Source organism: Zootoca vivipara, chromosome 10, assembly GCF_963506605.1.
Source record: "Zootoca vivipara chromosome 10, rZooViv1.1, whole genome shotgun sequence".
In the NCBI taxonomy this organism is placed as follows: Eukaryota; Metazoa; Chordata; class Lepidosauria; order Squamata; family Lacertidae; genus Zootoca; species Zootoca vivipara.
This window is the reverse complement of record NC_083285.1, coordinates 71965520-71982714: the sequence shown is the minus strand read 5'-3', so window position 1 is coordinate 71982714 and position 17195 is coordinate 71965520. Positions and strand designations below refer to the sequence as shown.

Sequence of the window (17195 nt, the reverse complement as noted above, 5' to 3'; positions counted from 1 at the left end):
ACAGGAGCAAGGGAAGATGGCAGAGAGCTGTTTCAACAAGCCAAAATAAAGAAGTGAATGTAGAAGAAAGAAAGAGTGACAACACATTGAAAGTTTATGGAATCTGTAGGTGCTACAACTGTGGATCAGGCAATCACCTTAAAGGAAATTGCCCCAGGAAACATTTGGATTACAAATCTACAGATAGAGAAAGAAAATTACAGAGGAAAAGGGGGTGTTTCTCTGCCCACATTGTAAAGGTAGACTCTGTAAATGCTGAGGGAGTGTAAATCAACAACAGCTCCAATTAACACAAAATGTGAAAGAAATCCTAAGCGAGTTCTAGAACTTCTGCATATAGATTGAGCAGATCCATTCCAGAAAACTCTGTGAGGAGCTAAATTTAATCTTATAATTGTTGACAATTTCTTGCATTTGGGGTTCATTTATTTGTTAAAGGAGAAGCTAAATAGAGGTTTGCGAATTTTGTAAACTGGGTGGAAGCAAAATATGATGCAAAGATAACTGGAGTGCAGTCAAACAGAGGAGGTGAATTTACCTCTAATAACTTTGAAAGATTTCTAACTGAAAAGGGAGTCCAACATAAAAGGGAGTCTTCAGGTGTTTGTATGTTGAAAGGAAACATCTGGAAAGTGGTCTTAGGTGGATTAGCAGTTTCTTATACTCACAGAAGCCAAGAACCAAGATCCTCACAACAACTATTAGTGAAAGTGAGTGTCTTTTGATATAAGTAAGGGTGTCACAGCCTGAGAAACAACAGGGAAATCCCTTAGCTTCTCTGTCAAAAAAAACTTAATAGAGGGCATTTACTTTTTGCCCCATCCCTTCATTGTATTTTAATAAATTTTAAATTAACATAATGCACAGCGAAAACCCAATCAATTGAAGAAGCTTCAGCACAAAGCACTAATCAGGTTCTGAGCTAGCTTTAAGGCCAGCCAAGCAAATAGGTCTTATGAGATACCCAGAACAAAATCTCTCAGATCATGCATTCTGGCATAGCTGCATTTTTCAAGTGCTCAGCTCAAGAAAGAGATATGCTGACTACATCCTTATGGACTGGGTGCTGTGGAGCACCTCCCCCTCCAGCCCCGTATCTGGCAAACAGCCCCTTGCTCATGGAGAGCTCCATGGGGGGGGCACCCAGTTCCCTCTCTCTCCAACTCTTTTTATACATGCCTCAAATGCTTCTGACCATTCTCATGTGATGTCAGGAGGGAGCCAGCAAGCAGTATATCACCCGGAGTGGGTGAAGTTAACTAACAGGAGGACCAAGCCTAATGAGCACAGCAAGTCTTCCTTGGTAGGTCTGATCCTTATGAGGCAGTTGTGGAGCCAGAAAGTCCCCACCTTCCCACAGCTAAGGGCCTTCCTCTGCCAGGTCCTTCCCAAGCAATCTGAGATGGCACCTGTGTTTCTGCCTATACTCCTCTTGCTTCATGCCTCTCCTGATCCTGGGAGGAAAGCTTGTCACAGCAGGGTGTGGGTGTGTGGAAGACACTTGTGTTTCTTCACCAGCCTGACTCATCTCTGCCTCTTGGCCTCCCTCAGCCCGCTCTCCTGCTTACGCTTCTGATTCTGATACTAGACCTCACTCTGCCACAGACCCCATCCCCCCTGCTCACTAAATCCTGGCACCTCTTCAGCTTCTGCCACCTCCTCCCCCAGTCTGCTCCCTCTTCACCCTCTTCCCACTCATTGTCGTCTCACCACCAAGCCCCCGACTCTGAGCCTTCTTCCCCTGGCAGTTCCCCAGTTGGTTCCTCCCACAATTCCTCTGTGCCCAACCAGTCCATGACACATGGATAATGGTGCTGGTTCAGTGCAGATCCAAAATATCATCAACAGTTCAAATGATAGTTCATAAAAATTCTGTTTCTATTGAAACTGATTGTTTGTATGTTGCTGCTTTTAGAAACTTGACTGAGGACTTCAGTACCCCAGAACGTGGTACCAAAACATTTAAAATAAAATCCCATTGCATTTCTCTTTTGTCAGTGCCTCAGAGGGCAGACCCTGCCACAGCATGGCGACAAAGAGAACCAAGTCGAAATCTCGGAAGAGCATCGCCAAGAGCCTGAGCATGACTGGGCCGCTCTTGACGGAGCAAGAACAGACTCTGAAGAAGGAGTCTGTCATCCTGGCGGAGCACATCCACACCTACACGGAACGGGTGGAGCAGTTCCAGAGCAGAAACGAGCTCCTGGACAAGGAAGCGCAGGAGATCCGGCTGAACAGCAAGGCCTACCAGAGCTACCTGAACAGGCGTGCTGTCCGCTGCCAGGACTTCATCACAACCCTCAATGACCAAAACCTCTTTGACCTGGCCACAGTCCTGAAGCAGAAGGAGGAGCTGACCTCCCAGTACACGGACAAGGAGACGGAGATGAGGAGCCAGCTGATTGAGATGGAGACCAAGTTCTCCCTCATGACCAAGGAGGTGGAGGAGCTCAAGCCCTTCAAGGAGCTGCAGACAGAGCAGCTCAGCCGCATCCGGGAGCTGGAGAAGGAGCTGCTGGCCATGAAGATCCAGCACTCGGAGCAAATGCGCTTGCTCAAGAGCAAGTACCTGCACCAGAAGGCGGAGTATGAGGTGCAGGCAGACCAGAAGGTCCAGGCTCTGGCCAAGAAGGCCGAGAAGGAAGCCGTGCGCAGCCTCATCCAGCACACCAACCGAGTCAAGGAGGAGAACAGGCAGCTGCGCAACGAGCTACTCGGCCTCATCCAGCGAGCTAAAGGCCTGAAAGCCGTCCGGCAGCAGCTGAGAGAGCAGAAGGAGCAGCTCCTGCGGGAGCTCCAGTATGGTAAGGGCCTGGCGCACAAGCGCCGCTGGCTCCAGGAACAGGGGGCTCAGAAGACCGGCCCCACTCCCAGTAGCCAGCCTCCCAAGAGCGGGCAAAACGCCTCTCGGGGCGCGAGCGCTCAAGGGCCCGCAAAGAGGGATGCTCAAGCAGCTTCCGCTGAAGGTTTGCCACCACTCTGGAGCCCCAAGAGCAGCCCCAAGCAGAAAGTGATGCCCACAAGCAGCCAGCAGTCTTGAGAGAGGGAGCGGTTTCCAGGCGTGTGAGCAAAGGTGAGAAGGCCTGAGTGCAGACTTCTGAAAGCTGAGGCGGAAATCCCGGCTCAGAGACAGGCAACCAGCAGTTCGGGGATTGGAGAGTGCAGCAGCTCATGCGTTCTGCTCTTCGCTTCGTATCCGAGGCGGCAGGAAACATGGACCAAACCCCCACCCCTCAATTAAAAGGATGTGTGTGGATGCGCATCAGTGCTGGATGGCAGCTTCCTGTCCTCTTATGGGGGTCTCAGGGCAAGCGGGAGGAAGAGGTTGCTGCGCCTCTGCTTACTCCCAGGCAAGCCCATTGGCCTCACAGCCAGCAGCAAGACCTGCGCCCTCTCATAGGCTCTTGAGGCAGCCTGCTGCCACCCACCAGCCCTCGGGCAATAGCCCTTGCCCGCTTCAGGAGGCAGAGGCTGCAAAACATTGGGCAACACAGGCTGCTGCCTCCTCTGGGCAATGGCCAAAGAGGGTTCGTAGTTGAGTGCATTAGTAGCACAAACTTACATTAGTGGAAGGGGTGGGAACCTGTGGCACTGCAGGTATTGTTGGTCCCATCACCCCTGAGCATTGGCTGTGGCGGCTCTGTGGGAATGTTGAGGATGTATTAATAATAGCCTTCCTAACTCACGCTAGCAAGTTTCTTTATATAGCAGAGGGCATTCCCCTTCTTATGCAGCAGAAAACCGGTTGCAGACTCGTGTGAGCCTCTTAAGACAATAAACAATTCAATCTGGCTTGCTCAGATTGAGATATGTTCTATTACTCCTGGTAAGAGATCCCTCCAAAAAGAATAGACACCACAGTCTTATTCATAAGTACCGTAGCATAAAGTAGTTCTACACATAGAATCATAGAGTTGGAAGAGACCACAAGGGCCATCCAGTCCAACCCCCTGCCAAGCAGGAAACACTATCAAAGCATTCCTGACAGGTGGTTTTCAAGCCTCTGCTTAAAGACCTCCAAAGGAGACTCCACCCACACTCCTTGGCAGCAAATTCCACTGCCGAACAGCTCTTACTGTCAGGAAGTTCTTCCTAATGTTTAGGTGGAATCTTCTTTCTTGTAGTTTGAATCCATTGCTCCGTGTCCGCTTCTCTGGAGCAGCAGAAAACAACCTTTCACCCTCTTCTATATGGCATCTTTTTATATATTTGAACATGGCTATCATATCACCCCTTAACCTTCTCTTCTCCAGGCTAAACATACCCAGCTCCCTAAGCCGTTCCTCTTAAGGCATCGTTTCCAGGCCTTTGACCATTTTGGTTGCCCTCTTCTGGACACGTTCCAGCTTGTCAGTATCCTTCTTGAACTGTGGTGCCCAGAACTGGACACAGTACTCCAGGTGAGGTCTGACCAGAGCAGAATACAGTGGTACTATTACTTCCCTTGATCTAGATGCTATACTCCTATTGATGCAGCCCAGAATTGCATTTGCTTTTTGAGCTGCTGCATCACACTGCTGACTCATGTCAAGTTTGTGGTCTACCAAGACTCCTAGATCCTTTTCACATGTACTGCTCTCAAGCTAGGTGTCTCCCATCCTTATTTTCTTTCTGAATCAAAGACATCTTAGCTGCAAGGATGTGATTATCTTCCTACATAGATTGCCCCAAACAAGGAGCTACAAGCCAAGTGGTGAGATTCTGGCACTGCATCTCTACTGCATTGGGAGCCAGGATCACCACATCCCACTCTGAAGCCGCCATAGCACAAAGCACAGAGCCCCCACTTCCCAGCCCAATCTTAGGTGGCGGCGTTTGTTTCTTGGCCGATTTAGGTAGCACTGGCCTGCTCCAGGCTTCTCAAATAGCACAAGCAAGTAAGAAAGTATTTCTCAGATGGGGTGGGTGACAGAGACGTCCCGCTCATGTTGGGAGGGGGGTATATGATGACCTCCTGGCTAGAGCTTACCTCCCTGGTCGTGAAATGGCCTTTGCGCCACAGGTGTGCCCCTGGCACATATCACAGGAGTGGTCAGGCCCTCCAGACACCACCACCCACCCCCCCGCGCGAGATGCAACAGGCGGCAGAAGACCAGCTGGAGCAGGTGTGAGATAATCCATAGACTTCCAGCGAGTCATCTGTGCTCAAAAGCACAATTGGGAAGAAAACAATACTCAGGGGACACGCAAATAGTTTGCTTTATTCATAACTCAACGTGTTACCAAACTGATTTAATCCCTGGACAAATGCGATCAGACACGCTAGGATTGTAAAAAAAAAACATTTGGAATGGGGGAAGAAGGGAAGAGAAGACTGGGCAGTTCCTGAGGAGGTGGCCCCAGCACCACCTGGTTAGCTTCTTGGGAAGGAAAGCGTCCCAGACGTACAGCAAGGGGTCTGGAGCTGCTGCCCCAACCCTTTGCTAGTGTGGGAGAGTTGCTTGTGGGGCGAGAGAAACTTGGGCAGCAAAATCTGCACTGAGCTTCTTCATGACGTCTCCGTGGCTCAGCCCCTTCTGCGAGTGCCTAGCAGAGCTGTAGTTTTCTTTCACAAACTTTGCAAAGGGTGTGAGTGGTGCTTCCGCTGGTGTGCCATTCTTCCGCATGGGCTGGCACAGCACAAACTGCCCCTTGCAAAGGGCACAGACAAAGCGCTGGGTGTCCAGAGACTTGGAGTGACGCCCAATCCTGGAAAGCAAAGACAAGAGGAGGCCTGAGGGAGCAGCAGGCAGGCGGGCGCAGGAGGCGGCCGGAAGTGAAACCCACTAACTGGGAGCTGGATTCAGCAAGAGGCCACATGGCCAGCACTCCTGATGCCCCACTGGATGTCGCAAGGACCAAAAGGGAGGTGAACTGACAACTCTATTTTCCAGAGATTTTCGTCTTGCTTCAGGATGAAACCCACCCATACACATGAAAAGAGAATAAAACAGCTTGAGCTCATCATGCAGATCAGAGCCCAAAACAGGCCCACAATCAGCCAATCTAGACACGTTGGTTGGTTGGTCAACAGAAGCCCTTCTTGAAAGAACTATTCCCCTAGAACTATGAGTTGTGAGCAGGCCTGGCTAGTCTCTCTGGGTAGGTAGGGAGGCCCCAAACAGGGAGCCAATTTCAAACTGGTCCCTGGACCAGTTGCCACCCAGCTGTGTCCAAGACAGCAAGCCTCAGCAGGCTGCTTTCAACCTTGAGGCCAAGAATCTCCCTGATGATTCCCGGGAAGACAAATTCTGCAGCCACCATGAGACGTCCTTATCTACTCCAATGATGTTACTCCTCCTGCAGAGTATTAGGGAGACCATCATCCAGGTCGAGCTCTGGCCTTGGCTTTATATGAACGATGGAGAAGCAGTGGGAAGAGAGGCAGAGGACTTTGGGGGTTTGGGCACCCCTTTTATTTTGCTATAATGACTCCCGCCCTGGGAGGTCTGTTATTCTATGAGGTGCCCATGCTCTCCTCACTGGGCACTTTAGCCTGGCACTTTTCAGGGAGCATTTTTAAGTTAGGCATCTGGTGAGGATGGGCTTTGGTTCACCTTGTACTGAACGTCAGATGAGCCCGCAGGATCTGGCCAAAGGGGCGCATCCTGTTCTCCTCAGTGGCCAACCAAGTGCCCACCAGGTCCCAGAAGCAGCAGCAAATCTCCCCACTTGTGATTCCCAACAGAGCATTTACTGCCTCCGACAGGGGAGGGAGCAGAGAGCATTTTGTCTCCATGTATTCGACTAATCCTCCTTTGAAGCCCCCCAAGGTAGTGGCTGCCATTACTTCTTGTGGGAATGAATTCCACAAACTATGTGCCATGTGAAGAAATAAGTACTTTCTTTTGCCTGTCCTGAATCTTCCAATGTCCTTGGATGTCCACGGGTTCAGGAGTTATGAGAGGGAGAAAAGCTTTCCCCTCTCCACTTTCTGCTGCTTGGGGGCTTCCTGGGCTGGCTTCTGTGGGATGAGGAGGGGGGACTAGAAGGGCCCCCTTGGCCTGACCCAGCAGCCACAGGGCTCTCCTTCAGCTCTCAAACCCTCATTCCCCTTGATCCGCACCACGGAGACCAAACTGATGTAGAACTCAAGGGCTAAGCAGGGCAGAGTTCAAGAGTGGAGAAAACTCTTCCTGGGGGCCAGGATGCAGCCCCACACTCCCAATTCCCTCACAAGGCACTGACTGTAAAATCCGATATACCTGGATATCTTCCAAACTTCATTCCAAAAGCTGAAGTGCAGGGGGCAGGGTGGGTGGGGTCTGACCACCTTCTGTGGGGTTAGCCCACAAAACCATTAGGGCTTACAGGATCAGGGCCCTGGAAAGCAGGAGATTCTTAGAGTCCATAGCAGATGCAGAGACTCTCTTAGAACAGGATATGGGCCTCACTCAGGACTAGCGGCAATACCTGAGGCAGGATACCAAGTAATCTACCAGCCAGGATGCAGGATGGGGGTTAGAATTGCCCACCGGGGCTGAAATGCCTCGCCAGGAACAGGGCCCGATCCTCACTCACGTGTTTTTGCACCGGCAGCACTCGTAGGTGAACTTGTACTTGATCTCATAGTTGTGGCATCGGGACACCACTGGGAGCTCTGGGTGGACCAAAGCTGACTTCTTCGCATACAAGCGCCAAAACCGACCGTGGCCGTCTCGGACCCCGTGGATCAGCCAGGCAGCTGCGTGGCACAGTTCATGGATCAGAGTGTCCCGAAGTCGATCTGCATGAGACAGGAGAGTCATGGAGCGAGGAGACGTGACTCCAGTTTATGCGCAGGCGCACAAGCACCAGGCTCACCACGAGGGCTGGGAGATCTCTGGCTTTCAACATCACAATATATCACCAGCTAAACATCACAATATAGTGGTATACAGTGGTACCTCGACTTACGAACGACTCGACAACCGAATTTTTCAACTTATGAATAGGGGTAATGGCTGTGCGCTTACGAATGCCTTGACATCCGTAAAAAATCTGTGGCGGTTTTAGATAGGGATTTTTCGACTTACGAATTTTTAGATAGGGTTGCTTCGAATTACGAATTTTTCCGTTTCCAATGGCGTTTTTCGACTTACGAATTTTTTGACTTACAAAGGTGCCTTCGGAACGGATTAAATTCGTAAGTCGAGCACCACTGTATCACAACGCCTGAAACAAGGAGGGAGCTATGGAGAGGCATTGGCTGGCTTCACAGTTTTCCCCGCATCATAATTTTTGCATAACACACAGAGACATGAAAGAATTATGAAACCAATATCACAAAATGGACTTCAACCCAGTTTGGGATGATTTTTCAATCTATCGCCCAGCCCCACTCCCCACCTTCCCACACCTTCTTCCCTTGCACTGCCCTTCCTTGAACAAGTCTACCCAGGAGACCAGAGAACCAGCCGGGGAAGGGAAATTTGCCTGCTTCTAGCAAGCCACGCTTGGTCAAGGTCTGTTAATACATTGTTATATAATATAATAATTTATTATTTGTAAACCCCCCCCCTTCCGGCTGGATTTCCCCAGCCACTCTGGGCGGCTTCCAACAAAGATTAAAATACATTAAAATATCACACATTAAAAACTTCCCTAAACAAGGCTGCCTTCAGATGTTACCCCTGGTGTCTTGATTTACAGTATGGCATTAACGCTAACCCAGAATATACAAAGAGGAATGCTTAGGATAATGCGCCAAGCCAGCAATTCTACTATGGTGGGGGGCAGAATGTGGCCTGGTGGGCTGGGATAAGGCCCCACCCTGGCTGAAATCAAGCAGACCTAAGTCTGATCAGTGCCTGGATGGGTGATGGTCTAGGAGCCACATGGACACCCCCCTGGGCTTCAGGGTGGAAGAAAGGTGGGATTTGGATACAAGGAAATAAAAATAATACCACCAGACTCCCCTCTACTTCAACCTCAAAGCTCCTTTATAAGCCAGTTACAGGATCTGAATCTGTGCACTGCCACCCAAACGCAGAATTAGCCTTGCAGCAACTCAACAGAGCTTCGGGACCCCAGGAAGACCCCCTCCCCCCACTTGCCTGCAGAGTCACAGACTTTCTCGGAGAGCATGATCCGGGCATAGCGCTGCCCCTCAGGGCCCTTCATCTGACCACTCACACAGCACCCGGCCGTTTTCCGCATCTTTTTGTTCCAGACAATCTCCATCTTTTCTGGCAACTGAAAGGACAAGAGGAAGAAGCAGCTTAGTTTCCCCCCCCCTTGGTCCTAGAGCTGCATTCCTGACTTCTGAGCTGACGGCCAGGCTGGCCAGAGACCAGAGGAGCCCAGCTGGCCGGTCTTTCATTTCCCTGACTCCCCAGGGCAGGCGTGCACTAAGCCCTCTTTGTGCAGCTTGGCTCTGGGGAGGAGCAGAGACCAGACCACCTTCCTCTCTGTCCAGCATTACTTTTGCACAGCACCCACTCAGTTGCCGGACTCTTGACTTCAGCTTTGCTGATGCAGGAATCCAGGCAAGAGTCCAGAGGCAGCTCATACAGCAGGCAAGGAACCCCTCGCTGCTGCTGCCGCCCTTCTTCTCCCTTCCCCAAATCTGCTCAAGAGGCCACAGGATCCATAGGAGGAGAGAGAAGTGGTCGGCAGCCACGAGCAGAAGCCAGACCCAGCAGCCCACCTGCTTGAAGCGATGCAGAAACCACCCCATTCCAGCTCTGTACCTTTTGCTCAAACACGGAACGGTTGTAGAATTCATAGAGGGTCTGGGCCAGCTCCCCCTTCCTTCTCCGGAAATGCTTCGCGTGCTGGGATTCTGGGTCAGACAGCTCTTGCAAGAAGCAGCCCTGCACCTGGCAGGAACTCCTGAGGAGGCAAAGACCCATGAGAGGGAAGGAAAGGGCAGCCCAGGCTCCGTCCGTCAAACTCACCAGGGTTGCCAACCTTTTGGAGTCCTTGGCTGCCTTGAGCAACCACATTTTTCTGCAGCTTCTGTGTGGAAGCCACAGACACTGGGGTCCGGATACAGAACGTGCATCCCAGCCTGCAGGCTGCCAACAGGAATGGAAGGCAGAGGGCTCCCCCCTTGCTCTCAGGGCTTGCTGGATCTTCCAGGCTCACCACTTCATGCCGGGGCCAGCGGCTTTGCCAGAGTCTAAATCTGGGAACAGAAGCATGAGCGGAAGATGAGCTCACCTCGTCTGGGTCTGGTGGGACGGGGTGATGTCACCCAGCACCTTGCTCTTCGGAGCTTGCGCAGAGATCGGCCGGGCCGGAAGAGGCGATCTGGGCCGCGTGGGAAGGGCACTCTCGCTCTTCACAGCCGGGCGGGTGCTTCCAAGGGGAGGTGGGACGTTTCTTCTCTCTACCAATCACAAGCCAAAGGTTCAGCACAGGCAGGCAAGGCCCCAAGTGGAAGCACCAGGTCCTTGGTCTGCAGGTTGAGAGCTGCCGCCCAGGGCACATGGCCAAAGAGCTTCACAAGCCCTTTCTGCTCCCCAATCAAGGGTCCGGCAGTGTCAAACACCTGCAGATGTTGAGCCCATGGCCACCCCCATATCCCGCAAGAGGGTCAGTGAACACCTTGTGCACAGCAGAAGCAGCACGTCTGCCTGCCCTGAACCCTTCAGGTGACCCAGAGGACTTGCACCCTTACGGGAGGCAGAGAAAACCACGCCCCCTGTCGGGTGTAAAACACAGAGCAGTCAAATACAACATTCCTAGACTGGACATAAAAAGGGGATGGCTGGACCAGCCAGTCGGAACTTCCTGTTTCCTCCTGGGCTGGGACAAACTTCCTTTGCATGTGACTAGAGGTGGGCATGACCTCACCTGTGCAGGTAACAAAACAGCACAGGGGAGGCAGCCATCTCTCTCGGACTCCATTCCTCAAAGAAGCAACATCTCCTTCCTGAGATGCTCTCTTGGAAAGGAACTAACTCCTTATGGGATAGATTCCAGGTGTATATATTTTGTAACTTGAGTCTGCCTTCTGGGATCCATTTGTGAACAGGATGTGTGAGGAAACTATTTTTCACTTTTATATAAGACTGTGTTGTGTCTATTTTAAGAGGGAATAAAAGGGGATTTACCAGGAAACTTATTTTAGAGGCTTATACAAGCCTGGCAAACCTATCCGCTGTGAAAGTTTAAAAGGGGAATGTTAAATGATAGAACTTGTTAACACAAGATGGGACCAGGACTGTGCTAACATTACTTAAAATGAGGATACTTCTAATTATACGACAGTGTGAAGAGGACTGGGGGTGAGGGGAATAGTCCTGCAGATCGTTTTCAAGCTTATGGAGAATGTACTCATGGAGGACACTTCTTCACGGCTCCAGTACGGAGAGCCTCGCAGGCAAAGAGATGTGCAACCCGCCACCTGTGGACACCTGCCCCAAGCAGCACAGGATCCAGCCAGAAATGGCTTCTCACAGGTACCCTGGGGGCGGGGAGTCCAATCTAGCTGGCTTTCGCTCTTCTCCCTCATACAGAAATACATAAATTCTTTGCTGCTTCCATTTCCCCTCAAGCTCCCACTTTCCACAAGGCAAACAAGGTTCTACAGCTGCCGTTTCAGGAAATCTCCCCCTTTGCCCTGCAACCCCCAAAAGGTGTTGAATGGGTGCTGAGGACCCTGCCTGCCTTCACTCTCCTTCCCGAGAAAGACTGAGCGGCCCCAGCCTTTCCTAAGCAGTCCAGGAATTCTCTTTTTAAAAATAACATTACGTCTGCGCAAAACACCCCCCCACTTCCTTTCCTCCAACCAAACGGAGGCCCAAAGCTACAGAGATCTCCGATTTGTGGCCATGGGGTTTGAGGGCGGGAGGACCCTGGAAGCCCCCTCCTCCTACACCCCCCCGGCCCCCTCCTGACCCAGAGCTCTTCCAGGGTGAGGGTGGGAGCAGGGCTGCCTCTCTTACCGGCGATGCCCTTGGGGTCTGCCGCTGCTGCCTTCCTTGCAGAAAGGACCATCTTCTGCTTCAGCCGCTCCAGGAGGCTGTCCATCTCCTCGTCGGAGGTGTCGGATCCCAGCATAGCACTTGCTCTCGGCTCCTGGCTCCGGGCGGTGCCTCCAGACGGCTCCGGGGCACCACTCCTTTCCCCCTTGCTCAAGGGAGAATCGGGGCTGCCCCTGCGAGCGACAGGGCGTGGCAAGCTCCTCGAGGTCCACTTTGGGGTCTGGCGTGCTCGTCTGGGCTGCTGGGGGTTCCCTGGGGAGCCTTCGGCAAAGACGGAGTCCTCGTCACTGTCGGTCTCGCTGAACACAAGTGGAGGCAGAAACGAGGCAGAAGGAGCAGCCTCCTTTCCAGGCACTTCTTGCACCTGAGCAGATCGCGGGCCTGCAAGGCAGCAAAAAACATTTCCCAGGCGCTTCTTGGGTTAGGGTTAGGGGGCAGATCAATCACTGCATTTAGAGAACATGAGAGTGCCCCAACTCCACTCTTCCTCTGAAGTACTACAAGGCTCTTGGGCTGGGATGTTGCTGGGCATTTTAGTTTGGGCAGAGGGTTGTGGCTGCTTTCCTTTTTTTATCCTTATTTTAGATTTTGTTGTGATTTGTGTGGAAATTGTTCAGTTTGGTTTAATAATAATAATAATATATTTATACCCCGCCCTTCCCAGTTTAAAAACCGGGCTCAGGGTGGCTAACAGCAAATATAAAACATTGATTAAAATGTGACTTAAAAACAGCATAGAATACAACATAAAATGCAGCATCAATATCAACAAAATTAAAAAATTCAGGGGTCATTTTTGGGAGAAAAAACCAAAACCCAGTCAGTAGACATCGAATGATCACCAGGGCCAGCAAGGAGACCAGGGAAGAATTTAAATGTGGGGTCCCAGAAAGGGTTTCTTCATAGAAAAGGGAATAGAGGATCAGGCTAATTCAAATGAAAGGCCAGACAGAATAGCTCTATCTTACAGGCCCTGCGGAAGGAGATCAAGTCCCGCAGGGCTCTAGTCTTGTGGGACAGAGCATTCCACCAGCTTGGAGCCGTCACTGAAAAAGCCCTCGCCCTGGTGGAGGATAGTCTGGCTTCCTTAGGTCCTGGGACCTTTAAGCTTTTAGTTTTGTTTAGTTTAGTTTAGTTTAGTTCATTGCCAAGTTTCTCGAGCAGCATACACATATATACATAAAACAATCTAAAATACAATCTAAAATATAAATATCAACCACTTTAACCATTATAAAAATTATTAGATAAAAGAAGGTATCACTACTTGGGAGGGTACAGCAAATGGTAGCAATGGATCATCTTTGGCTCTGTCCTGAAATTTTTGGGCACTACTAACTAGGTCGGCTCGGATTTTTATGGCTCTAGCAGACCTTAAAGTTATTATTATTCATGGACCTTAGGGTCCTCTGCGGGACATACCAGGAGAGGCGGTCCCGTAAGTATGAGTTTTGGATTTTGTAATGTTTTACGTATCGTTTAGGACTATTTTTGTTGTGTTGGAATGGCGTACTGTTTTATGTTGTAAGCTGCCCTGAGCATGGTTTGAACTGTGGAAGGGGGGCACACAAATAAAAATCACAGCCATCCCATAAAATCACCCATCCCATATTGCCCCAACATAGGGCCCAAATTCCAGCACTCCTGTGGGGTGAAAGGAGGCCACCAACTGCCCCCCAGGTTCAGAGCTCCGCAGGGTCCCCAGGGAGGGAGCAGGCTTCTTGCGTGAGTCGTAAAACACAGCCTGGAGGGAGGGGGAGGAGGAGAAAGGCCATTTCGAAGTGACCCCCACACACACACACCAGGACACTACTCTGCCCCCTGGACAAACACATGGATGACCTGCCTTGGACCAGAACAGCTCAGCCAGCCTCCTCTGACTGGCAGCAGGGTTTTTCCATTACTACTTGCCTTTTTTGCCAGATCCATATTTGCTTGTGAGGTACCTGAAGAAATCATCCTTGGAATCGTCCAATCTGGGACATAAGAGACGAAGGCAGCAGCGTCAGGAGGCAAACAAGGATGCAGAACAAGTCCGTGGTCTTGTTTGTGAAATATACAGCAAGCCCACAATTTACACAGGGGTTGCATTCCAGGATCGTGCCTGAAGACAAAATTTTGTATAGTCCAAACACACACTGGGCTCTTTGGTGGGTGGGGTTGCCATAGTCTTTTTCCCCAGATGCCCACCTCCTCTCTATCTCCCTCCCTCCCTCCCTACCGTAATTTATTTATGCAAGGCAAGGACATGAAGCTGAACACACACAAGTTAAAGGTGTGTAAGTTGTGGGCTTATGTAATTCAAATAAACATGCCAAGTCAGAGCTCTACTCACTTAAAGGCAGCTGAAACAATTTCCAATTTGAAAAAACCCCACCCAACCCAACCCTCCCCCCTTTGGCATAACCCACCTGCTCTGTGTCCTTGGAATGCAGCATGATGCAGGTTTGGGGGTCTTCATTTTAGATAGAACTAAGTCAAAACCACGAAAGGGGGAGAAATGTCATTTTTTTGTTTCCTGAAAGTTGTTCTTCTAAAGCCCACAAAGGTGGCAGCTTAAAAAAAACTAGTCAGCGTTTAAATGAAACCAGGGATGAAGGAACAAACTGGGTCCACATTCAAGGGGCTCGGATGCCAGCCTAAAGCTGCTCCCAGCAGAAAGACCTCAAAGGAGAGGCTGAACATTCCACTGACATCTGATTTGGCGATTCTTCTGGCTGTTTATATGCAGTGTATTTAAGCAGGCCTCTGGGGCACCCAGGAGGACCCACCAGAGACGGGTCACAGGTTAAACTGTCAGGCTTGCTCATCTTTACAGACGTACTCCTCCTCCTCCCATCCGTTGACCCAAAATTAGCCAGAAGCAGATGGCAGGCTGCTGCTGAGCCCCCCCCCCCACCTGAGCCTGCCCTCCTGGGGTGGCATCCCACCAAGTCCTACTAAGAAGTTGTGCTGCGTTTCAATGTTAGGCGGCATCAATATGCAGGTGGCCTCTGTTACTGAGCTCCAGGGAAAGGGAATCTGCCTGCCAGCCAAAGGGCTTCACCCCAGCAGCTGTGGAACAGAACAGAAGAAACCCTTGGCCAAGAGACTCTGGTCCATGGCAGAAACAGGACTGACAGTCGAGGGCAGAAATGCTTTTCGTTGGGTGAGAAGAGATGCGGAGAGTGCAGCCATCTGAAGAAAGCACAAGGCTCCCTGCACCCTGATCAAGCTGGGGACCAGGTTAACCCCTAAGGCAAGAAAAGAACCAATTTTAGTTGAGAGCAAAAGGGTAATAGATGGGGAACCTATCAGTACATAAGAAAAAGTTTCTGGGTTGCTGCAACCCAGAGAATGAGGGTACAGTAGAACCTCGGTTTAAGCCTACCTCCGTTTATGAACGCCGCAGACCCGGAAGTATTTACATCCGGGGTCCACGGCACTCGGATGCGCAGAAGCGTACCTTCGACGAGCAAACGTCTTGGTGGAACGGATTGCATTCGCAAACCGAGGTACCACTGTAGCTCCTTCTCCGGGCTTCATCTTGGCTTCTTCTCTTTCCTACACAAGCAGCTTTTTCTGAGGGGTTTTTTCATGCTATAACTTATCTTTAGACCCACCGAGGAAATTAGCTTTTACTTACAGTTTTCAAACTCGTCATCACTGCTTGAACTCGCTGAGCTGAAAAGCAGACAACAGTAAAAGGAAAGTGGCTAGCCATTGCACAGCCCTATTCTAAATGCACAGAAAGAAGCTTTAATCAAAAGTCTTCACTGCGGTGGCATATGGCAAGGAGCACACAATGTTCGGACATTTACAATTTAGTATGGGAGACTGGCTGGTTTTCAATGGGTTCACTATGAAGTGCTCTGGTGGATGACTCTCTCCTCAGCACTGTGAGCGAGTCTCTCAGAGCCTGTACATTCAGTGCAGCTTCAGAACTCAATGCCATGGCCTGTCTGTGTTGGAAGTCAAAAGGCTCTGTTTGAATTTAACAGCCAGAGGAAGGAAACACAAAGTGTGGAAACTGAAGTATACATCATGCATGGCCTGGAGAAAGGGGGCAGAGGAAGGTTCTTCTCCCTCTCTCACAACCCTAGGACTCTGGGCCCTCCAAGGAAGCTGAATATTGGAAGATTCAGGAAAGCGCTTCTTCACGCAGCACAAAGTTAAACTCTGGAACTCCCTGCCACAGGAGGCAGGGATGGCCACCAGCCTAGATGGCTTTAAAAGAGATTGGACAAATCCATAGAGGAGGAGAGGGCTAGCGATGACTATGAGTCACAATGATTATGCTCTGCCTCCCTTGTTGGAGCAGCGATGCTTCTGAATACCAGTTGCTGGGAGTCACAAATGGGGAGAGGGCTCTTGGGTTCTGCCCAGGGGCTTCCGCCATTGGGGCATCTGGGAGGCCTCTTGGAGAAGGCGGCTGAGCTAGGGGGGCTCTTTGGCCTGCAGTAGCAGCTCTTCTCATGTTTCTGGCGTTCATCTTCAATGCAGAAAGGCAAGAATTACTCCAGGGTTGGCAAACATGTTTCACTCGCAATTCCCTTCAGAAGAGCACCTATATATGTCTCCATGCCACTGAACACTATTAACTTAAAAGATTTAAAGGCGGTAGATGTCGATTTGTTTCCATTTCTTTTTCTACTTTTTATTGGGTTTTTGCAGCCTACAGCATCATACACACATCAACTAAGACACCCCAGCCTAACACAGACCATGGAATTGGGGCCATATTTCCAAAAGAAGATCCAAATAACAGAATGAATGCCATCTCTTTTGAGTTCATCTGTACTATTCACTTGTTTAACCCTTTCCATGGGAAGTTGAGCCTCTCTCCTCCTACGCCACGTCAAGGCGTCCCCCCCCCCCTATTTCTATTCTACCGAAGGGGCCGACCTCCCTCGCCGTCTGCCCAGCCAAGGCGTCCTGAGTCCGGGGCGACTTACCTCGCGCTGCTGCTCGGCCGCCGCGCTGCTTCTGCGGAGCCCCCTCGCCGCGCCATGGGGCCGAGAGAGGGAGACGGAGGGTCTTCCAGCTCCGGAAGAAGACTGCGGCGAAGGGAGCCTCGGGCGCGTCGCTAGCCTCGCCTCCGCTTTGAATTTCCCGCCTGGGCGCGCGGGGATGACGCACTTCCGGAGCCTCGCCCCGTCGCCCCACGGGCTTCTTCCGGTCCCCCCCCCGGGAGGCCCACGCTGCCCCGCCGGGCGGAGGGGAGCGGAGAAAGGCCTGCCGGGAGGCGGCCCCTGGGAGCTCTGGCCTTGCCGGGGGTGGACTAGATGGCCCCGGGGGTCCCCTCGGAACGGGCTTTCTCCCTCG

At 51.1% G+C, this 17195-nt stretch overlaps 2 protein-coding genes across 2 annotated transcripts; one reads left to right on the top strand and one right to left on the bottom strand.

Moving 5' to 3' along the window:
• Nucleotides 1-2026: 2026 nt before the first annotated feature.
• Nucleotides 2027-3040, top strand: LOC132592764 (coiled-coil domain-containing protein 166-like). The gene has a single exon (XM_060279779.1). The coding sequence runs from the start codon at nt 2027-2029 to the stop codon at nt 3038-3040; it is 1014 nt and encodes a 337-aa protein (XP_060135762.1).
• Nucleotides 3041-5179: 2139 nt separating this feature from the next.
• On the bottom strand, nt 5180-16980 carry LOC118090894 (germ cell nuclear acidic protein-like). The gene is made up of 10 exons (XM_060279778.1): nt 16826-16980; nt 15517-15554; nt 14303-14363; nt 13796-13867; nt 11853-12310; nt 10123-10291; nt 9651-9792; nt 9015-9153; nt 7501-7705; nt 5180-5688 (listed from the first exon to the last, which is right to left on the bottom strand). The coding sequence occupies exons 1-10, from the start codon at nt 16879-16881 to the stop codon at nt 5424-5426; spliced, it is 1605 nt and encodes a 534-aa protein (XP_060135761.1). The 5' UTR covers nt 16882-16980; the 3' UTR covers nt 5180-5423.
• Nucleotides 16981-17195: the final 215 nt, after the last annotated feature.

Bases quoted from the DNA above. Each gene is read 5' to 3' on its own strand.
- LOC118090894 (XM_060279778.1), bottom strand. From the start codon at position 16,881: ATGGCGCGGCGAGGGGGCTCCGCAGAAGCAGCGCGGCGGCCGAGCAGC. The intron at 15,555-16,825 runs GTAAGTCGCCCC...TCTGCTTTTCAG, and splicing joins CGGCCGAGCAGCAGCGCGAG to CTCAGCGAGTTCAAGCAGTG. The intron at 10,292-11,852 runs GTAAGAGAGGCA...TGTGATTGGTAG, and splicing joins AGACCCCAAGGGCATCGCCG to AGAGAAGAAACGTCCCACCT.
- LOC132592764 (XM_060279779.1), top strand. From the start codon at position 2,027: ATGGCGACAAAGAGAACCAAGTCGAAATCTCGGAAGAGCATCGCCAAG.